The 23,234-nt window shown below is 48.9% G+C and overlaps 1 protein-coding gene across 2 annotated transcripts; it reads right to left on the bottom strand.

The window, feature by feature from the left end:
- Positions 1-1,049: 1,049 nt before the first annotated feature.
- EFTUD2 (elongation factor Tu GTP binding domain containing 2) lies at positions 1,050-23,136 on the bottom strand. Of its 2 annotated transcripts, none has more exons than XM_050715469.1 (28): positions 23,059-23,136; positions 22,552-22,657; positions 21,506-21,671; positions 20,990-21,068; positions 18,667-18,742; positions 18,318-18,383; positions 18,068-18,103; positions 17,073-17,163; positions 15,984-16,066; positions 15,339-15,505; positions 14,135-14,259; positions 12,389-12,452; positions 11,905-11,995; positions 11,371-11,506; positions 10,954-11,081; positions 9,746-9,939; positions 9,258-9,369; positions 8,895-9,035; positions 8,249-8,350; positions 7,322-7,404; positions 6,112-6,198; positions 5,701-5,827; positions 5,155-5,242; positions 4,531-4,649; positions 3,934-4,028; positions 3,524-3,677; positions 2,423-2,530; positions 1,050-1,787 (listed from the first exon to the last, which is right to left on the bottom strand). In XM_050715469.1, exons 2-28 carry the CDS (start codon positions 22,654-22,656, stop codon positions 1,692-1,694), a joined length of 2,919 nt encoding a protein of 972 aa, XP_050571426.1. In that variant the 5' UTR covers position 22,657; positions 23,059-23,136; the 3' UTR covers positions 1,050-1,691. The 2 variants fall into 2 exon arrangements, with proteins under 2 accessions (XP_050571426.1, XP_035422804.1); XM_035566911.2 differs by having other exon boundaries at positions 23,055-23,122.
- Positions 23,137-23,234: the final 98 nt, after the last annotated feature.

The following is a 23,234-nucleotide window of genomic DNA, read 5'->3' on the forward strand; positions in this document are numbered from 1 at the left end:
ACCTGTCCCGATGTCCCCCAGGGACACTGATACTCTGTGGCAGGTTCGCTGGCCTGGACCACAAGGCGCGTGCTGCCACCACGCTGGCTGCCGCAGCCAAACTCAGCACAGCTCCCTAACGAGGGTTATGAACACCGTGGAAGGAGGAAATAGGGCTGGGTATTGCGGACAAATCCAGCCCCAGATCCCAGGTTCTCCCAGGACCATGCTAGCACCAAATTGTGCTCTGAGAGCAACAAGGTGGGGCTGGTGGTAGAGGGATGGTGGCAGGACACGAGATGTGATGCTTTGGGTGTTGGCAAAGCTCCTGGTACTCAGAAATGTGTTTGTTTTTTTCCTAGTGCAGACTCTGCATCTGATCTTGACAAGGTCTTTCCATACCAGAGAGCCTCCATCCTTGCATACAAGACGATTGCCCATGGATATATGATTTCCCTTGGCACTACAGGAATTAAACAGCACTGAGATGCTGAACACAGCTGGGGTGAGCTGTGAGCCCTGCCGGGCTCCAGTCCCCAGTGCAGGGCTGAGCACCCGATGGTCCCAGCCCCAGCCCGTGCTCACACGACGCACAAGTGGCACACGAGGACGGTCCCAGTGGGCTGATACCAGGCATCTGCTCCATGAGAGCAGGGCCAGGAGGCAGACAGGCTGTAAATGCCTCAGGGAGATGTAAACTAGGCCCAGTTGCCCAGCACACACTCAGGAGTGGACAAGGGTCTGAGCAGGGAGCTGGGGCAGTGGACAGGGAGCACCAAAAGCAACATGGACAACTGATGACATCCCCCGAAAACACAGCAGCAGCCCAAAACAGAGAGAAATGAAGAAAAGCTTGGGGTGGGACAGAATTGTCCTGGGCTAATTAGCTACAGTAGGCAGGATGTGAGATCTGGGTGGGGGACACAAAGGCCTTGGCGGGGGGGGCAGTGCCAAGGGCAGAGAAATCAGCGCCGAGCCGTGGGGAACTGGGGCACTGTGTGCTCTAAGCACCAGGGAAGGAAGAGCTCCCAGCTCTCCCTCCTGTCGAAGGGATCAGACTGAGCTCTGGCTGGAAGTTTGTATTAAATGTTTATAAGGGTTGAAAAAACATGTACAAAAAAGGTAAAATCCACACTTGCCACTTCTCCTGGAGAGGCTGGTAGAAACACCACCTCCTCCCCATACCTCCACCTTCCTCAGCTGCCCAAAGACAGGCTTTGCTCAGGGAAAAAAAAAAAAAAAAAAAAAAAAAAAAACCAACATCCTGGCAGCATCCTGGAGGGAGGCAGCATTATCAGAAGCACAGCCAGGAGCTGACCCCAGCGCAAATGCTTGACGCATGCTTACACTCAGCCCCTTCTGATGTTAACATTATATTGCAACTGCTCTGTTGCAGCACAAGGATAACGTGTGTGCCTGGAGAGAGCAAATCCAAAGGGGAAATCCTGCTGGAGGCTACAATGGCTGAACTCTAATAATACAAAAAGCATCAGTGCCTTGGGCTGCTCGCTGTATGGGGCAGGCCCTAAGCACACAGTCCACAAATGCCCTAGAAAACTTCTACAGCTGTGAAAGAGCGACCTGAGGGGCAGCTGCCTGCTTGCCCCAAGCATCCAGGAGCCGGGGCTGGGCAAGTGGGGATGGGGAAGGAGAGGCAGATGCTGGCCAGGACTCATGTCAGCCCTCACAAGGCAGCAGCTGATGCAGCACGTTCACATCGGGTAGTTGAGAACAACATCTTGCTTGGCCAGCTCCAGCAACATGGGGTCATCGAAGAACTTGCTGATGCTCACATCCTCGCTCAAGCCCTGCAGAGCAACCACAAACCCGGGTTATTCCTCTGGATGCCAGCACCCACGCGGCCATCTTGGCAGAGATCCCATCGAAAGGCCCTGGTGTCCCACAGTAAGAGCAATTTTCAGGCTCGACAGGAGAATTTGCAAGGCGTCAGGTGCTACTCAGCAGGTAACACCTAACAAAGACACCAACCCTCTCAGGAAGCCTCTCAGGAAGCTGCCAACAGGCGGTTCCTGTTGCTGAGCATATATACACCAGCTCACTGCTCCCCCAGGCTGGAACTTGATTCTCTCTGCTCCCTCTGCAGTCCCACTCACTAAACCAGAAAACAGCTGCTCCTTTTTCTGGGGGACTAACAGGCTAAACCAGGCCACCACAGGGCACTGGGAAGGGAAGAGGGCTCAGTGGATGCTGTGGGACCCCGCTTTGGCTGGAGCTGCTGTCAGATCACTGCACTCCTGGGGCCGTCACAGGCACCAACAGGCAGCACAGGGCACAGAGTGAGGGAAGTTCCGAGGCACAAAGGACATCGGTCCTTTCTGGGAACATGGAGGGGATGTGGCATGCCCAAGGGAGAACACTGCAACATCTCAGCTGCTGCTACAGACGGACAGAGGGACGCTCCAGGGATTACTCCCAGACCTACCTTCCTGCGCCTGGTCTTAATCATGAACTCTCTGGCCAGATGTGGGGCTGGCTGCGGCTCCAGGGGTCGGATGACGATGCTCTTGTCCAAGGGGTCACCGGGCACAATCTGAAACAGGACCAGGGCATGAGAGCAATGCTGGCGGCTGGTTTAATCTCCAGGAGAGCCTGAACTACAAGAGGAAACACCCCTGGGCCCCAAAAACACCTCCTGCTTTGGTGTTACAAAGCCCCAACACGGCATCTGTTCTCCTGGCACAGAAAGCTGTCACATCACCACCTGTGATCGTTCCTGTGAGGAGTCACTAATATGGTGTTGCTAATCCAAGCCAAGAACACGTCCCACCTTCTCTGCCTGCCGTTGTAATCTAAGACCTCTAAAAACCTGCTAACCAGAATAACCCACATGGGTCCCCATCAGTGTTACCCTCTCTAGAAACTAGGCACATTTAACTCGTCAGAGCCAAGCCTCTGGCTTTTCCATCCTGACATTCAAGCCAGCCTTGGGGCTCAGAACGCTGCTGCTCCCACCTGGATGCACCACACGTAGCTGTGTGTCTCACAGGCTCACAGTGCGGTGGCTCCCACGAGACTCAGTTTGCCCCAGATAGGAAAGAGGCCACAGTACAGTATTGTGTCCCAAACCCTGTCCTCTGTAGGTTTAAAAAGCCTTCTCTGAGAGGTGAAACTGAACGGTGGCAATCTGTCTTAGGGCAGACAGACAAGTTCAAACCCTGCTCCCCGAGCTGCAGAGAGCTGTGTGCACCCAAAGAGCTCCCTCCTCCTGGCTGAGGATGCTGTCTCCCCAGGCACTAAAGGACCTTTATGCTCAGCGAGCAGCAGCATTCTGCACTCCCCAGCTAGGGCAAATGGATGTAACCTGGAACAAAGATGCTGGCTTCTGGCAGCCACTTAACAGCTGGTGCACAAAGTCTCCACCAGCTCCCAAACTCCTGCATTCGAGATCGTCTGAGCAATCTCCAGAGAAGTTCACCTACCCAGTGCACGCTGTGGCACTAAGCTCTACTGAGAGCACCTTGCACAGCCTGGTGCCTGGTCCTACCACGCTCCTCTTCCCCATCTCACCAGCGCATGGACTCACCTGCCAGTGGTGGAAGACAGACAGCGAGAACGCTTGTCCCTGCGTGTGGGTCCTCAGGTCTGTCTCAAACCCAAAGGAATCAATGGCTGGGATGAAGGCTTTGATGGTGTAGAGAGGGGAACCCGGGATCGGAGCATCTTGTGTCACGTGGCCTCTGCCCAACAGTCAAAAGATTAGTCTTCCCTTATGTCCCCTTGTATTTGTGATCCCGGCCATCCCCATCTCACACAGTATGGGGCTGGGATCAGCCAAGGAAACTTTCAGCTACCGCTTTGCATAGATTTCACCCTCTCCCCTCACTTTAAAACCAGCACGCGCCAGGACTGTAAATGTCTCCGGCAACCCAGATCCCAGACAAGTAGTTGCTTCTTTGCAGTGTAAGGTGATGGCAACTGGTCAGAGCAGCTCACCTCCGCCGGGCCAGCACCGTGTACACCGCAGAAACACAGTCAGCAGGGGCCTGCACCTCCACGAAGTAGTAGGGCTCCATCAGGCGAGGGGTGGCCTGTGGGGAGAAAGGGACACAGCGCCTGAGCCTACAGCAGCACCAACATGATGTGGCTCACATGAGTCAGAGGCTTGCACGCTCTGGTCAAACACAGCGCCTGACTGGGGATGAAAGGGTTCCTCCTGTCCCAGTGGTGCCCAAACAAATCCCAAACACACACTAAAAGGAGCTGTTCTCCTTCTGTCCATGACTGGTGTGTTACCCTCTCCCCCACACCCACCTTCCCCTGCATGTCTAACACTAGCAAAATGGGAGGCAGAGCAGATGCAAGCAGGTTTCCAGCCAGACTTCAACATGAACACTCATAAAACCTGCCTGCCAGTCTGAAAGGGCACAGGAAGCATTAACGGATGAATGAGTCAGTTTAAACCGACATCCTTGGGGCACATACTGCAGCATGTGTGCAACCTGCAGTCCTTGGAGCCTCCACCCTGCCAGACCCCACGGGAGCCAGCACAGCACGAGGCTCAGTCTTTGTCACACACAGCGTGGTCCTCACCATCAGGAAAGCAGAATACACCACTCTCCGTGCCGTTGGGATGATCTGTCCCCCGCCTCTGTGCAAGGGCTCCTGAGCAATCACTGCATCCAGAATCTTAAACTTCACATTACGGATCACTGAGGAAGGGAAAAAATGACAGCAAGTGACTTGAGGGGGGATGTTCTTTGCCATACCAGCACCAGCCACACATCCCCAGAGACACAAAGCCCAGAGATCCCAGTATAGAACTAGAGCCACCAGAGAAAGTTCTCCTAAGTTTCATTCCAGCAGGGAAAGCATGACCACGTCCTAACCCTGCACACTCCAAGACAGGCAGTTCAGCAGTTAACCTTGCAGGGTGCTCAGCTGTCTGTACCAGAACTGTGTGAGGGGCAGAGTCAAGTTGCCTGCTAACAGCCCCTGGTTTGCAGGTGGGCACCAAATGTCAGTGCCCAGGTGGAAGCTACAGCAGGGAGAAAGGGGGAGGTTCTGTTATCTCCCTCGTCACTCATTCCCAGAGCTGTCCCCAGCTGTGGCGTGTGAATGGAACAGCCACTGAGGGACTGCAAAATCACTTGAGTGCTTACAGATGGCAGAATTTATTGATCTTGTTAGCTCCACTTCTACCCAGGTTCTACTTACGTTCATCACAGAGAGGCCCTTCCCTGGTCCCCCACTGAAATCCCTGCACGATGCTGTCCTTCACAGAGCCCAGCAGTGCCTTGTCCACCTACAGACAGACAGACAGATGGAATGACTGCTCAAGAGACCAAATGTGCATCATGAGGCAGTAACAGACAGACCCCAGTGTTTAAAAGTCAGTTATTAGAGAAGCAGCCATATCCCTCTATAATCCCCTTCACAGCTCAGGAACATCACCGCTTTCAGAGTTCGGCATCCATAGTTATAAATTAAAAGAGTCCATATTTTGGTAATCCTGAAAGACAGGCCGTTTAGTTGCCAGTTCTGAGGATGTTGGCCCAAATAGCAGAGCTTGAAAAATAACAGGAAGTTTACTAGCCTATGGTATGACTATGGTGGAAGTCCAACAGATCTGAGACACTGCAAACCATCAAGTACTCCAACAGCCTTAGGACCTTGCTGCAGGTCCTGGAAGAAACTGTCACCTCTGGACACCACAGGACAAATGTTTCACTGCAATACAACCCCGGTGCCTGTGTTTCTCACCTCTGAGGGTAGCGTATCATCTACGAGGATGTTTGGGCCAGTAGCGTCTGGCCCAAAGGCCCAGATGGAACGGGCAGCCAGCAAATCCCAGTCATATTTGGTCTGGAAGAATTCACCCAGTTTCTTTCTGATAGAAGAAGAACAGAAGAAAGTTCAGGAAACAGGTCTCTGCCTTGCACTCACAACATATTTATAAACCTGTTCTCTTTGCAAAAAAAATGGTCTTTAAAAAAAAAAACAAACTGAATGCAAATTGTTTGTTGGGGCAGGGATGCGCGTGGACTAGCCAGTAGCAATATTGGACACAGGACCCCTGCGGAGGGGCTGTCTGATATTGTAGATCCCAGCACTCCCTGTCTTCCCAATTATTCCCTTCTAGAAGGATTCTTGCTCTCCCCAGATTGGTCATACCTGTTCCACGTTATCTGGACCACTTCATTTTCAATGTCCTCCGCAAGTCCCTTCTCCAGAGGCTCAGCAATCATCGTGATCTTGTTCCTGAGAAGAGAGACAGTTGCAATTAGTCCACGGAATGATGGAAATGCAGTAATTGGCAGGACCTAAGGGACTGCGCAATGCCTTGAACACAGCCAGGCAGAGGAAGCCATCCGTGTCTTTCAGTGTTACTGTCTTGCTTGTAAAGACAGCTCACACTCTCAACAACTGCTCTCTGAAGCCTGCTCATCTCCAGCAGCAGATTGCTAAAGGACAGGACTGCTCCATCCCCCCGCCAGATGTCCAGCGCTTATAAAGGCTGTGGAAGGAAGCACAGCCAAGCCCAAGCAGGCCAATGGCGCAAGCAATATGCCTCTATCAGCCAGCATAAGCTGTGTCAGATAAGTATCAGACACAAGGGATGCTGCCTTGGAGAACCCCACTCAAATGGGTAATCTTGCCCCCAGAGCAAGTCATTCCACATGTACAGTGCTTCAAAGACTATCCTGAGACTAGAACCTTTCTGTTCCCAAAAACAAGGTTTGGAGAGTCTACATCAAAATAAAGGAGGGCAAGAAGAACCAGAAGACACAGTGGAACAAAGGACAACTATCTTCAGCGTGACACCATCATTTTCATGAAAATTCATTTGGTCATTCAGCCCTACGTTCCCTACCAGACCTCCCTCTAACGCGTACATCTTATAACGCACTGCTCGAGGAAGAAGACAAGACCAAGCTGTAAGGCTCCAATGCACCACCATAAAGGAACAGACTCATTTCAAGATTAAGAACAGATACGAGAAGATAAAACTTTTGCTTGGGAAGTTTGGGGCGTTGCTGAAGGCTGCACCGGGCTCTTTGGCACCTGCTCTAGGATCCCAATACAACCCCTAGTCTTGGAAACAACACAAAACTGCTGAGAGGGTGTGAAGTTTAGTTAAAGGAAAGGAGGATTATTTTATTCCCTCCATTATGAGGAAATTCCTGCGGAGCACAGAAACATCCCTGGGACTCAGTGTGTTACTGGGGGGTTCAGCAGGCTGCCAGCTCAAGCACGTGCCACTTGTCTGGCCAACAGGCGCTGAGAACAGACCCCTCGGAGGGGGTGAAGCCCAATCTCCAGCGAGCCCCTCCATCTGCCTGTCCCCAGTGACCAGCTCACCAGGGGTGCCAAGGGCTCTTACTTCTTATTGGGTGTCTCAGCAAAGCACTTCAGGGAGGATGTTTCCACCACTGTCTCGCAGAACGTCACAACTGGATCAGCGACCTGGAATAACAGCAACAGGTTTGTGGAGGTGTTTGTTTTACTCAGTTTTCCAGTACTTTTTCTGGTTTTAAAGGGCTGCTTAAAACCTTTGAACATCTACAAGAAAAAACAAATAAATCTGGCAGTATTTTAATCAGCATTTCATATGAAATGCTGAGGCTTGTACAGGAAGTGTTAGCAATTCCTTCCAAACAAGAAACATTTTCATTTAATTCCAGGTAGAAAAAAAAATGCACTCAGTTTATTTATTTGATGTTAGCTAGGCAGTGGCTGCGGTGCAGGAAAGGGCTGGAACATGGTCACACACCCCTCTGCACACCAATTTTCAGGCTCTCAATCACAGCCTGTGTCTCAATCACCAGTGTAAGTTACTTCTGCACCCTAAGAGCCCTTTTTATTTTAAAGAGAGCTGACAAAATCCACGCTGCGGAGAAAGGGACCCTGACTGCAGCACAACAGACCTTGGCACTGATGACAAGAGTCTCAACTCCTGGCGATGAAGGGACCCTTACCCCCCGCCTGGTCCTCTTATCACAGGCCCGCGAATATGCCAAACCTCCCTGCCTCCTGTACAAGTGGCTTCCACAGGACTGGCTGCCTACTCATTGCAGAGCCAAGGTAGGAACAAGCTCCTGAGTATCAGCCAGAGAAACCTCTCTACAACTTGCAAGCCACAAGGGAATTTACTGCAGTAAACCTCACCAGACCCCTTCAACCCACACTGGGGAAGAATCAGAGGAAGACAATCACCTTGTACATTTTGCAAGGTTTATCTTCCTGTCCTTCCGAGTTTGGGGAACAAAATCCCTCCCTAGCTGGGACGGCACCTGTCTCATTTCCTCACCTTGATATCGATCTCCGAATACATCTTCCGTAGATCATGCATCACACAATCCAGATAGAGCTCCCCTGTCCCCAGGATCACATGTTCCCCTGACTCTTCCACCTGAAAAATAAGAAAAGGATTCAACTTACAGCATTACTGCTCACAGGCCCTTGCTTTCCAGGCTCCTATATAAACCTGAGGATTTATCAGCTGTAAATAATTCAGCTAGGATCAGAGCACCCAAGAAAAGTTCCCACAAGCACGATCCCAAGCAATGCAAGTAGACAGAGTGGCTTAACATTGCATGGAAGGAACAAAAACCAAATGCACCCCAGTCCCAGCAACAGCACTGCCAGTAACCATCATAACTGCCAGGCCATGGCCACGCTGGTAGCAAACTGACCACCTGACCACCAGCCTTTTCTAGCAGAAAGTGATAATGTGCTCTGCAGAAAGCTGTCTCCTGGGCACAGCAAGGTGTGAGCTTTTCTGCCAGATTTACAGTTTTCTGCTACTTCCACATGATTTATGAGATAAACTGCAACCACATGAAAAAATCCGGAACAAAAAAAACAACCCACAGTAAAAACGATTTTTAAGATCAGCCTACAAGGCATCCCGTAACATAAGCTAAACACAGACAGCACACATACACCCGAAATACCTTAGTAGTAAGCGAGGGGTAACTCTTGTTGACTTTGCGAAGACCATCTAACATTTTGGGGAGCTCAGAGGGGTTGACTGGCTCTACAGCTATTTTGATGACAGACGTGGTGTTGAACTTCAAAGGACGAAAGATCTGAGCCTGAAACCAGATAAGGACAAAGAGCTGAACCTCTACATCATTACATGGACTTGGAGTTTGACACAGCATTTGAGTTATTCTCCTTTCATGAGACGCTCTCATGCCCTGGCCCTTGGCAGGCGAAGTTTATTTAACGTCACCCCTGGAGCTTTTAAGATGCTCTCCAGCCCCCTGACTCCCTGTAAGCGATACCAGTACCACACACAGTACCACACACAGTACCTCCTCATTGCCTCGAGGCTCCGTGACGGTTGCAGTCTTCACTATGGGCTGGTCCACTCCTTCTATCAGCACCCAGTTGCCAGCAGGAACCCGGTTCACCTCAATGTGATACCTAAAAGGCAGGGGAGCATGACAGCAGCATAGAACGGTCTGGGTTGGAAGGAACCTTTAAAGATCATCTTTCTTGTTCATCTACAAGGCAAGGACCTTCCACTAGATCAGGCTGCTCAAGGTCCATCCAACCTGTCTTTGAACACTTCCAGGGAGGGAGCATCCGCAGTCCCTGGGCAACCTGTTCCAGGGCCTTACCACCCTCACAGTGAAGAGTTTCTTCCTTACTTCTAACCTAAATCTACTCTTCCATCACGGCAGTGCTCGCTGCTGTCAGCCTCGGGCCCCTTGCAGCTCTGTCCTCCTCCCTGTCCCTGGCAGCAATGACTCCATGTGACTTCTCCCAAAAACAAACATATTGCCAGAGCTTTCCATACCTCGCCACCGAGATCCAGAGGCGTCCAACAGTGCAGATCTGTGAATCCTCCTCATCTTCCAGGGTATAGTTTTCTCCTAGGACCTTCACAGGCTGTCCAGCATGGATGGTACCACTGAGCACTCTGCCAAAGGCGTGGAACTGAACGCCGTCATCTGTGCTGTACATTTTCGTTGTGTGACACATCAGCGGACCCTTCCCATGGAAGAGAAAGAAGACCCTTTCAAAATACAGTCAGGAAATTGACACACGCATGGTAGGACTTATAGATACAAATCGATTAAGGGGCTGGAGCTTAGAAATACTTGTTTCGACTTGCCACTTTTGACTTAATTCCCTTCCCCTGGAAACCTTACATCTCTTTGCCTTGGACAGAGACCCTTGGAATGACTGTGGCGTGCTTTTCTGAAGTTCTCCTCCCTCCTCTTGTGAAACAGTGAATAGTGGTCGGGACAAGGCCACGAGTTGGGTGGATTACAAAAGAAAAATGTCAGCTGCTGGCCTGCAAACCAGTGCAGTCTCTCTCTGCTGGGCAGAGCACCTGAGCCCCCACAGATCACAGCTTTAAGTCCCACAAGAGCACCCCAAACCGGTGACCTGGCAACAGCCACCACTGTATAGTTTTGTGGGGTTAATCCACAACTCATTAAAATAAGAGATTAATTTTCTCTCCAGACTCTAGAGAAAAAGTCACAAGTTCCTCACTAAACTGCTGGGCTGGCCTTTGATGGTTCTTGACCACTCCGAACGCGAGCTCAATGCAAGCTGGATTTGAAGAGGAATTTTCTTGCAAGGCTTTGACAGGAAAGAGGCTTACGAACTACGGTAGGCTTATTTTATCAGTATAATTCATGTCAGTTTTCTCAGAGTTTGAGAGTGAATCAAACTTCATGGAAAAGGGACAAAAAGACAGCAAAAGGACCTGAAATCACCCTGCAGTTCCCACGTGCTCTGAAGTCCTGACCTAGCCTCTGATCTTCTCTGAACACTGTCAAACAATTCTCTCTCTCAAGGGCTGCCCTGGCAGGCAGCTAAAGTTTCTCAGAGTGAAGAGATTTGTTTCAGTATCGGATGAGAGGTTTCAAAATGCTGCAAGTCAAATCTGGGCAGATGGCTGTCTAGGAGGCAGCTGCTCTGTTAAGTCAGTGAAAGGAGTGTGTGTTTGCCACGCTTTTGGACATTCAGAGCAAAACAGAAGAGTTTCCTTACATCAGGGTCGCATTCACTCATGGCCTCCCCTAGATCAGAGTCAACGCCACCAGTGTAGGTATGCTCAATTTTCGTCTTGGCTCCCACCTTTGGGGAGGGAATATGCTGCACGCACATGTCCACAAAGCCTGGAAAAGTAATACTTCATGAGAACATGATTAAGCAGGGTAGAGGAAAGAAATGTACTCCAATAAACACAAGGCAAATCCTTTCTGAATGCATTGCACCCCCAGCAAGGGGGAAGATGTCTCAAGCTGTCCTTTGGGCAAATGGTTTATATTTTATATTTGAAAAAGCAAAGCTGAGAAGGGATCTGTGCAAGTGGGCACTCCATGGCTGCATTACAGCCCTCAAACTCAGCCCATTTGTGACTAAGCTATTGGGAACATTGCAGAGGAGAAGACAAACAGCATTTACCTGTGAATTCCCCAAAGAACTTCTTGCAGACAAGCCGCAGGAGCGGTCGAATATTCAATTTCAATTCCTCTTTGGTCAGGTGGATGCCAAGTTCATCCAGAGTCCTAGGCAGGGTTGTGTCCACATCCCCCACCACCTGCAAGACAACGAGCACCGCTGTTAGCTTCGCTGCAGGTGTCCAAGTCACAAACTCCCAGGTGCACCTTCCCACACCAGCCTGTCACCCTCAGTGCTCTTTAGAGCTCACATGAGAACTGCCTGGCCGGCTCATATTATCACTTGGCTGATACCAGAGCACATTACAAAGAACATAGGCTGTTCTACTCACTGTACAAACACAAGGCTATATTTGCAAGGAACAACTGCAAGGGTATGCCCATCATTTCTGTGTGTGCTCAAACCCAGGAACACACGAAGATCACACTGCGTTAACGGGATCAGAGCCCCACAGGCACCAGACACACCACCACCTAGTGCTCAGTCCTTGACCACTCATGTCTGGAACTGCAGGAAGGAGAACAAACCCCCACGTACCTGAGCCAAGATCTTGTACAGGGGCTCAAGAATGAACTCCACAAAACTGCGCTGGGAACTGCTAGTTGGGGCCTTTTTAGTGAACTTCCGTCTGTTAGGAGACAAAAGGAGAGCAATGAAGAGCAATCTGCAAGCACCTACTGCATGCACACACAGCCCCTGCTCCTCTCAGGTTATCTTCTCCCTCCCAGTCTCCCCAGGAAGCAGTCATGGATACAGGAGTCACACTTACTCCCAGTGAAGACCAGAAGAGGCTTTCTGCTCCCACTTAGGGGATTCGTGAGAACCACATGGATTCACACCAAGCAGGAGGCCTGACAACCCTTCCCACCTACTACTCCATCACAGGACCATAGGACAACTCAAGCTGGCAGGGACCTCAGGTGGTCACCTAGACCACATTTTACAGAGGAAGCAGACAAAACAAACAAACAAACAAAAACAAACAGCAATAAGGTAATAGACATTTAAACAGGCTTCTTACGTCTTTGGGTTGAAGTAGATGTCACCCCAAAGTCGCTTTGCGAACTCTTGGTAATTGATATCTCCTAAATAGAAAAAGCAAATGACAAGAGACTTTCAAATAACACTGTATTTTTCTCATTTTGCAAATCTTTGGTTTTTGCCTTTTACAACAACCCTGAGGATTCGATGCAACGCTGGTGAGCGAACACTTGGTACCAACTCCGAATAAGTGACTACACACTGATCTGGGGAGACTAGACAGAGAAGTGGGCAGAAAACAGACTACTGAGGACCATACCAGCAGCCCAGGTACACCGTGGGTTCACTCATTTGCTTCCCAGGAGCATTTCAATTGTCTTGATTATACACAAGGATAGAGCTGAGAAGAGCTGGCCTGACAGACTCTGCACTGCAGGAACCCAGTCACATCTGCTTCATTTTCCAAATGTTAACACTGCAACCTGACTATGTAGTGCCAAGGTGCTGGGATGGCTCACACCCCATCTGCCCCGCAGGCTTATCACAAGCATTTTCTGCCTTGCTGAACATCTCCAGGTTCTTTTCTCTTTTTCAGCTATTGCGTTAAGTGCATAGCCAAATACCCAAGCACTGAAGGAATAGTGAAGTGCTTGGCTGTCATGGTGGATTTACAAATAATAAGACAGCGGTGATAATTTACAGCAGTTTCCAAACAAGCTTTTGCTGTGGGCAGATGTGCAAGCATAAGAAATTTCATGGTGGCTGAGGTTTTGACAGTTAAACTACTATAACTCATGTTATTTGAAGTGTGGTGACTGTACATAAAATCCCTGGTGGCCACAATCAAACATTACTGACTTCAGGTACCATTCAGCTCATGTCTTCCCCACATGGATGACATCTCCTACCGACTGTGCCTGCATGCTTTATTAATCCCCAAAAGAAGGGGTATCATCCTAGCAGGCACTGAGTTAATTCTGCGATGCCCCGGGAGCTCATTTATTTCTCCAAACTCATGAAGACGCATGATAGCCCTGGCACATCAGTCTCTGACCTCTACAACTTCTTCCTCCCTTGGGCCAACTTCTCTGCAAGAGCTAGGCCAGCTGCTCTGCAACATCCTTGTCCCCTGCTCACTGCTCCTACAGATCACCCTAAATTCCCAATGTGAGACTTCAAAATCTTGGCTCTATAGCCAGCTAATGCAAGCAAAAGGCCCACTTTACAAGTGGCAGATTGCCTTGAGTGGGCACCTGGGGAACAGAAAATTAAATCAAAGGCAGAAAAAAGACAGTTTCTTAAAAAAGACCAAAGGGCAAGAGTGCAAAACCTTGTGGGCCAAGCTTGCGCCTGGCTGCAGCTGAGTCTCAGACTCTGGAGACTTCAGGGAAAAGGCAGGCAGAGCTTAACTGCTTCACTTCTGAGCTCTTCTGATAAGTAGGCAGAGTGCAAGGCATACACTTGCCTTCAACTGCCATAGCAGGAGTTGCTTTTTCTGCTTACGGGTACATATAAAACACGGACTTCTGACTCCAGAAATATTTGTCAGGAGAAACTATTTACCTAAAAATAAGTTAGAATTGTATTTTTGGAAAGACTGCAATAACGTTATCTGGGGCTCAGATCTGCAGTACCTCTCAAGTTCTGAAGTTCAAGAGTGCATATATTGGCTATACATATATACATATATATATATATGCAGTGAAAGCTGAAGCAGAAAGCCTCAACAAAAAAAAGGTTAGAAAATAAGATGTTAAAGCATACAAGGTTTCTGGATAATCCTCACCATATGTGTCTGCATAAATCTTTGCAAAAGATCCCAGTGTGAAGCAGATGCTGTACTGCGAACTGGAGAAACACACATTCCCCAGAAGGGGAGACAGAACGAGGTTCTCATCGGTGGAATACATGCTGAGAGGAGACAGTTTTTAGAGACAAGAAAAAAAAACATCAATGTTATGAACTAAGAAAGACACTTAAGTCTATTTCCCACATCAAATAGCAGTATGTGATAGGCGAGGATTTTACGTTGCCAAACAGTGGCTTAAAACCAGCTGCAACGTGCTCACCTGTTGGAATTTCAGGATCAGTATCATATTATGACCACAAACCTCAAAGCTTTAGTGTACAAAGAAATATTTAAAGACCTAGAACTAAAAAATTATCAGCACAAGTGCTCTGTATTGTTTATCAGGTTGAGTTTTTCTTCACCTAAAAAAGCCAGCAAAGTCAGTCAACCAAGGGAAAAGATAATACAAGGCAAATAACAAGGACAGAATTGAACTGAAACAACTTTAATGAGTTCACAGGCATGCTAAACAGGATGAATTATCCTGCTACGAGCTGCGTGATGCCAGTAGCAACTCAACAGAAGCATGCAAGTGAACTCGTGCAAATTCATTTTGAGGTTATCCAAGCTACAGTGCCAACACAAACTGAAGGGAAGGATGCTGTTAAGAAAGTCACCTGAGTGGCAAAAGAACCCACAGAAACAAAGTCTTGCAATTGTCAAGGTTAGAGAAGACAACCCTCCCTTCTCTGAGGAGGGTCTTGCACGATTTGACCACAGCAATATTATAGTCTCTGTTTAGGGGTTGGGACAGCAAATTCCCTTTATTTTTGTAAATAACTTTTAGGAGCTTTGAGACATTTCAGCCTACAGTTAGGGATACAGCCTGGACTTCTTAGGGTATTTGAGACATTTGGGAACACACAAGTTTCCCCCCTCTTGCCCTATGTCCACTTTCCATACTTTGTAATAGGGAAAAAAGTGCTGATCCCATGAAGCCTGTCAGAAGTCATACAACAAGAGCCAATCCTGCCTAATCTGAGATGAACTTCCACTGGTTCTTCTTGTCCCATTTTCTATGATTTAACATATTAAGAGACAAGCTCGTGAGACTTTTCACACACACAGGGCTCCCAAAGAAAAACATCTGCAGTGAAACAGGGACAGCAAGCGCTAATAACACACCATCCCAAGCACATACCTTATCAGACCGTTAACTTCATCTACAATATGCCGGAGTTTGTAATAGGCATCTGTAGGGGGCAATTTCAGCTCCAAGATCAGGCGGTCTATTTTGTTGATGCACACAGTCACTGCTAGCCTTTCCTGCACCGCGTGCTTGATCAGCCTCTCTGTGTTCAGCATCACCTGCGGGGAACAATGAGCACAAACACCCTAGCAAAAGCCCTCCACAAAATGCTATCTAGGGCATGAAGGGAAGTGACCCTTACAGGCAGGGTTGCAGCCTGTAGAAAAGCCTAAGCTCAGCCATCAGCGATCAGCTGATCTTCCTGAGATTTAGAAGTAGGTGCTAACCCAACCAAATTCCTTGAATCCTGCCCCTTGGACATCTCTGATCTAAATAACCTGTTCAATTTTAGATATTATGGAGATGCAAACAAGTCAGGGAATCAGCCTACAGGTCACATGCATCATGCCAAACCTGGCAACAGACGCTGGAGGCTTGACTCCCTGATTTGGCTGAAAAACATTTCCTTTTCAAACTGTCCTGCAGAAACCCTTCAGTACTGAAAGCTGAACCCATCCCAGGCCTTCATGATAAAGCAAGATCAAGGACTCCACTGCAAGAGTTTGAAATGAACCTCTGGCAGAACTTGACACTCACCCCCTCAGCTGCATCAATGAAAAGCACAACGCCATCTGAGATACGAAGGCCTGCTGTCACCTCATCGGAAAAATTGACATGACCTTCAGAAAAAAAAAAAGAAACGGAGGTGAGAACGAGAGTAAGCTCAACCCTGATCCCAGCATCGCAGAGGGTGGAAAGCCACCCCTCAGCTCTGTGGCTTGCTCTGGTCGCCAGTATCCAGAGAGGCAGAACACAGACTGCTTCCTCCTTGGACAGTGACTCCGGAGTGGCTGCAGAGCTCTGTATAGGGTTTTGCTTCAGTTTTAATGCCACTTTTGAGAATAAACACAACTAGTTTAACAGTTTCTTTTCCTCACGTTTGTTACTGTGTTTCTCACAACCCTGTGCAAGTACTTCAAGAAAAGGAGAGAGATTGTTTTCCACCAGAGAACAGAGGCCTTTCTCTCCCGTCTTCCTGTGTTTAACTTCTCTTAGCTTTAGCTGTAACTCAACAGATGCGTCCCAAGACCCTCTTTCCTAAAATCTCAGCTTCCTGCAGCACATTGATCTGTGATTACATCCACCCAAAGGAGCCTGTCAGAAGTCTGAGTGAACTCCTTGAAGGAACAGTGGGCAACAGCATTTGAGAAAGCCACGGTCCACACCTAGCTACGAGCCAGCAGTAGAGTCATTACGGCTGGAAGAGATTTCTGAAGAATGAACTTAGTGAAAGGCTTGGGTCCCAGGACTGGACTGAAAACACACAACGAAGCACGGGGTTCCATCTTGAAAAAAAACTTCCCAGGGTTTCATTGCACTTAAGTAACATTTCCAGGTGGATCAGTGAAGTTTCAGGGTATAGATTCTCACTCTGTTTTTCTGAGAGCCAATGCTACGCAGACCCACCACAATCCAACATAAAAGTTCTTTGAAGGCTCTCATTAACCACTGAGCTGTACGTGTTTTTACTGTTCTGCTCCTACCCATGGCACTGCCCAGAGGACCAAAGAGTTTCATTAATGAGAGAAGAAACCTTGAGTCACATGGTCATGTATCTGCTTCACACATCAAGCTGCCTTCAGCTAAGTGCATCCCAAACCAGGATTTTCAGGATTACACAATCACCTGGAGTGTCGATGATGTTGAAGAGAAAAGACTTTCCTTTGGTGTCTGGCAGAACAATAGTCACTGGTGTGCTCTTGATCCCTACTCCCCTCTGAAAGATAGGAAAGCAGGATTATCAATTAAAGAGAAAGAAAAATCACCATGTAAAAGATGAACAAGGACAATTAATCAAAAGGACTGAAAGAAGTAAACATACACCCAGCACAATCTCTTCCTACAGGGACGGAGCAGCAACCTCAGATCACTGCACTGCCCAGCCCAGCTCCCCCATCCACACCAGCTCAGAGTGGTGAGCTACCACTCCTGGGCCACACAACCTGTGCTGACTCCAGCTAAGGAATTATAACATGCAATGCCAGAGACAGAAGATCCATATCTCTCTGTGCTTTCACCCTTCTTCTGCTACCAAGTTATACCTCAAAGCATAAGATTTAATCATACAGAGTACAGAGCACAGCAGTAAGGTGAAGAGAAAGCAATGCTTCAAAGGATTGTTCTGGCCGTGACAATACCTAGCGAGTAGGACTAAATAAAATTCCTATCCATGCCACACCACATGGAATCAGAGCACCCAGCTAAGATTTCCCATCAAAAGAAACCTAGGAGAAACATGTATCTTGACTTCAGTTTTTCTCCTTATCCACCACTGCTGCAAACCCCCTCCACCTCTCTCTCTTGAAGAAAATGGTTGTAGTTGCCTACAACCAGGTACGGTGGGATAACTCCAGTATAGATCTTCGGCTTTACACAGGTAGATAAATAAAATCATACATGGAGACGAGGGTTGCAGGAACTGGAAGAAAGTTGGACCAGGGACCTTCCTAAGGCAAAGCCAAGAGGAGCAGATCATTTTATTGATGAAGAAAATAATCTAAACGTCGAAGGCACATAAAGATGATAAAAGAAAGAGAAAGAAACTGTCTACAGTAACTAACTGTGAGTAAAGCATAAGACAACTGTACAAAATCACTGCCTGTTCTGCGAGGCTCACTTACCTCTTGCTCTGTGAACAATATATCGGTGTAGCAAAGCTGCAAGTACAAAACAAAAGTCAGAATATCCCTTTTTTGTATCAAACACTATGTTTGAAACAGGATGTGATAACTTTCTATACATGGTTAGCATGGCAAAAATAGAGCCAGAATTAGGACTGTACTCTGGTTTTCCAGTCCTATGTTCTGACCACAAAACCACATTTTCCCCACATACGATCCAAAGGCAGGAATGTGCTGAAAGCTCACTTACATCCTGGTCGTAGCGCTTCCGGATTTCTGGGTGCGTCTGTTCTATCAGGCAGTCAACAAAACAAGTCTGAAAAATACCAGATCATAAGGAAAAAAAGAGGTGACCATGCTGAAACAGACGAATACAAATACGAGCCCATCCCTCCTATGCAGCACAGAGAAAGGTGAGTACAGAACTATTTCCACATGGCTGAAAGAACAAAATAACTGCACAGCCACAAATAACTGCAGAGCAACAGGATCAGCCAGAGAACGAGAATGCTGCCGCAAAGATCAGGGGGTCAAAAGACCAACAGCAAAAGTAAGCAAGAGAGAGAGACCACCCAACAAACTTTGGATATTCACACTACCTTGCCATGGTGAAGGTGCCCACACAGAGTCACATTTCGAATTAGCTCCGAGTTGTCCATCAGATCTGCCAGGAAACTGGAGGAATGAAACACAAAAGACTGTTGGAGGCTTCTGCTGCGTCTAAGAAAAGTAGGTGCCATTTCAGCTACGCTTTCTATCTGAGGTCCCTCCAAATCCTCTCCAAACTTTCATTCTGCCAATGCCCTGCGGAGGAAGAATCCCACTTTCCAGATGGGGAGGACAAGAGAGTTGGAATGCTAGACAGATGGCAGTGGGTGGGAGGAGACAGAGCTGGTAAAACTGCCAGTGATGAAATATTACTGAATATCTTCCTTCTCTTCTAGTCAGTATTAGAGCAAAAGTCACATCCATGTAAGCAGATGATGAAATACTTCCGCACGAATAGTGGCAGGTAGTCAACTAAATCACAGGGGTGGATAACAAGCACCCCACACATTTTTAAAAGATGGCCACAGGGCTCCAGAGACGATTAATTCTGATTTTCAGGTCTTAAAACAGTGATATCCCCAGGGACTCAAGGAAACAGTAATGGAATTTAAATCTTTTTAGAATCAGCAGCTGAGCTAGGGAATGATAGACTGGTCACTTCTGCATAGATCCTGGCCAAAATATAATAGAGATCCTAAATTAGCAGCTACTCTAAAAAATAACGGGAAGCTATAAAACAAGTATCAATTATTATGGGTTTGCAGATATTAAGTCCTGTCAAATAATCTCCTTTTTAAAACTCCTTTAATTTTCTCTGATGCGGCAGACTTCTTAGCATACGAGATTTTGATTAAGAGCTAAAAAAAATACAAAAATCAATAACGATACAGATTAAAAGCTTGCTTATTGGTCTTAAAACAAGGCTAAATGTGAAATCAATACCAAGCTTGCAGGTTTCTGGTTAAGTCCCACAGGGACTTCCTCTTGGCCCCATCGTAACCATTTATATCAACGAACAGGAAGAAGAAGAATTCATTACTGAAGGAACACGCAGAGGACACAGGACTCAGAAAAGCAGCAGATAATGAAGAGCACAGGCCATCGACTAAGTGCAAAATGGGCTGCTTAGAAAAATAAGACCAAGCACACTGTTTGCTTTATATCTGGCTATACTGAAAACCTCCCCGGTCAATGAACACCGCCATACCAACAATAAAGGGGACAGCCCATTTCAGAAAGGTCCTGGGCATCTGCATATGAACTCCAGGGAAATTTTGCTGCCAAAAGGTAACAGGATCCTTGGTGGTATAAAGGACTGTGCATGTTGGGGTCTGCTCGGCATACTGGGAACTGCTACTAAGCCTGTGTCTGGATTTGGTATCAACACTTGAAGACAGCTATTGAGAACTGGAAAAGGCTCTGAGTACCCATGAAGCAGTGCATGGGTTGAAATACCAGCCTAGCAAAACACTCACGCAGCTCAATCTGCCCATCCTCAAACAGAAAACAACATACAGAAACACCACGAACATGAGGATACAGAACCCCTCCCCCCATCAGCAGAATGCAGTGCCTAGGCGTCAATAATAAGATCGCATATTTTCATAGACAAGGGAAACAAGTGTTTTTATTCCTTACCAAAATCTCAGCTTTTAAATTTGTTTGGATTTTTTTCTCCATCCCAGAAGATTTTCTCCTGGTGTACCAGGGGCTGCTTTGTGGGGTACAACCAGCAGACACCGTCAGGCACAGCAGCGCAGCTTAGCTGTGAAGCCTGCACTGACCCACACACAGCTTGGCAGTGGCTTTTGTACAACCAGCGGCAGACAAATTCTCCCTGGCAACTCCTCCAGGAGAGACAGGAATGAATTTGAGACAGCCGTAGGCCTACATGCACTGGGATGAAATCAAAATATCCCTTTCGGCTGTAGGAGGATGAGGCGTGCCACATGCTGACCGAATAAATACTTCTTGAGCCAGTCAGGAAAACTTGTGTTCGGCAAATCTGCAACACAAAGGTTTCCAACTGCCGAGCTTTCTATCAGCTGCTGAGATGAGAAAAGATTTACATTCTAGTGTCAGATAACTGCACTATGCTGCCTGCTGGGGAGGCAGATTAACCGTAAAATGTTTAGCCTTGGACTTTCTTCCTCTTCTTTTTGGTTCAAATTCTGGGAAACAGCTGCATATTTTGCAGCATATATTGCTGGTGTTATTAAGAAACAAACCCACTGCCCCTTGTAAGCTTCCTCCTCCATACAGTACACACCCTTTTGACTCCCTACCTTTGCCTGTAAACAACAAAAAGCGAGGAAATAGCAGCACAGATGGCTTTATCCAAAGTACACGCTTAAAACTCTACATGTTACTTACTCCATCTCATAGACAGTGACCGGTAATGTCTGTTCCATCAAAGAGAACTTTTTGGTTTTCACAGGTTTAATAATAGGCTCTGAAAACAAGAGAAAGAACAATGCAATGCTGTTATCAGTGACCTGAACCCAACGCTCTCAGAAACAGTCATGCTGAAGAGGGATTTTTTGCAGACAGAAACACATTTTTAAAGTTGACAGATTCTTTTATTTTTTTTATATGAGGATCAAACGAGATGCCTTAAACACATTTTCGTTTCTCTTTAAATATCTTTGCAGCGTCTGTCGATATCTGTTTTTCAAAAGCCAGTTTGCTTAGCTTTTGCAATAATCCAGAGTGCTAAAATGTGGGCATGGCTAGACAAACAGAAGAGTTTGGCCTGGGGCTGACAGGGAATTCAAAAGGGACATTAAAACTGATGGGGAGAATGGAAGGCAACGTTATTTTCCCTTTTCCAAGGATCCATGACAAGTTCTCCTCGCCCCACACCCACCTTGCTGCTTTGTCACCACTTACCAGTGAGAGGCTGCGTGTCTTCCTCTTGCACTATCGTCTCTACTTCAGGCCCATAGACCTCCTCAGCAGTGGGATAGTACTTCTTATCCTCGTGCAGCACCACCTCCATCCCAGGGTGGTCTTCATCGTGGTCCCCCATATCATCATCGTCGTCATCATCCTCAAGCTGCAACCAACACTCGCATTTAGCTTCTGCTGGCACCGAAGTGCTCTATAAACCTTAACTGCCCCAGAAAATGCTTGGCATCATATATCCAGAGAGCCATAAGCCCACAGGCAGCCAGGAAATCACCAGACGTGGTGGCTCTGGCATGTCACAACCAGCTTTGGAGCAATCTGCAGAAATGCCCTCAGGAAGCAGCACGCATCCCCCCCACCGTGTGCCCACTGCTGACGGCCCCGCTTCAAACAGACGGCACAGGCAGCAGCTCTGTCCTTCGCTCACAGACACGACAGAACCACACTGGCACACGTAACACAACCCCCACACACGCAAACCCCGCTTTTAGGCTTCTAACACAAGAAGGGGCACCCGCTGTCCTTCATCTCCTTCCTTGGTGTCGCACAGCAGAGCACCTGCCCCTGCTGTCCTGCTCAACGCTGCCCACATCCCTCGTTGCTGCGTCTGTGGAGCTTTACAGTGTTTGTCACCAGGGAGTCGAGCTCCTTGCAATAGCGCAGCGGCATTGGCACACATTGGGGTCAGATAAAGACCTTACTTAAAGCACACGGATCCTCTGAACACAAACAAAAAAGCCAAACGTGACTCAAACTACCAAAGCTCCCAGTTCTGGCAGCGATTCACGCCGAAGCAGCGTTTCCTTCTCCTTACCGCGGTACCAGCAAGACACTTTTTATTGGGTCTTTCCAAAACCAAACCCACCGTGATCCTCAGGAGCAAAGCCAGAGCCAGACCTGCTGACAGCACAGCCCGGTGTGGGGACGGGCTCACCGGGCGCTCGGCACCTGCCACATGCGGCTTCCCCCCAGCACCACCACGGGCAGCGAGGAGCAGGATGAGGCCTCAGCGCACCCCCACCGCTCACCTCGTCCAGGTCCTTGGACTCCCTGCCCAGCTCGTCGTCCTCATCGTCCGAGTCCAGCTCCGGCCCGATGTAGTTCCCGAACTCATCGTACAGGTCGGTGTCCATGCTGGGGGCGGAGGGACGGGGTCAGAGCGGGGCACGGAGCCCCTCGACCACGGCCTGGGACCCCCGGGACCCCCTGCCCGGCTCTGTCCCGGTACCCCCAGTACCCAGTGCCCCCAGTACTCCCAGCCCTGTCCCGGTACCCCCAACCTTGTCTTGGTAACCCCAGCCTTGTCCTGGTACCTCGTCCCTGTAACACCCCGGTATCCCGGTGCCCCGTCCCGGTACCCCCAGTACCCCGGTACCCCCGGCCCTATACCCCCAGTACCCCCGGCACCCCGGTGCCCCCCGGTACCCCCGGCCCTGTAACGCCGGTGCCCCCAGTACCCCCCCGGTACCCCCGGCTCGGTACCCCGGTACCCGCCGGCCCTGTATCCCCGCTCCCCCGGTGCCCCCGGTACCCGCCGGCTCTCCCCGCCGCGCCGCCCAGGCCGTTGGCGCCGCCGCCAGCCCCGCGGAAGGCCCCGGGCTGCCCCCGCCGCCTGCCGCGACCGGCCCAGGCCGAGCCCGGTGCCGGGGGGGTCCCGCGGGCCGGGCCGGGCCGCGCGGGGTGAGGCGGGGCCGGGGGTACCGGGGGGTAC

Source organism: Cygnus atratus, chromosome 25 (genome assembly GCF_013377495.2).
Source record: "Cygnus atratus isolate AKBS03 ecotype Queensland, Australia chromosome 25, CAtr_DNAZoo_HiC_assembly, whole genome shotgun sequence".
Classification (NCBI taxonomy): domain Eukaryota; kingdom Metazoa; phylum Chordata; class Aves; order Anseriformes; family Anatidae; genus Cygnus; species Cygnus atratus.

Excerpts from the sequence above, each read along its gene's own strand:
- EFTUD2 (XM_050715469.1), bottom strand. The coding sequence starts at position 22,656 with ATGGACACCGACCTGTACGATGAGTTCGGGAACTACATCGGGCCGGAG. Across the intron at positions 7,405-8,248 it reads ATTCGGAGATCGATATCAAG|GTCGCTGATCCAGTTGTGAC; the intron begins GTGAGGAAATGA and ends CTGTTATTCCAG. Across the intron at positions 2,531-3,523 it reads CTGTCTTCCACCACTGGCAG|ATTGTGCCCGGTGACCCCTT; the intron begins GTGAGTCCATGC and ends GTCCTGTTTCAG.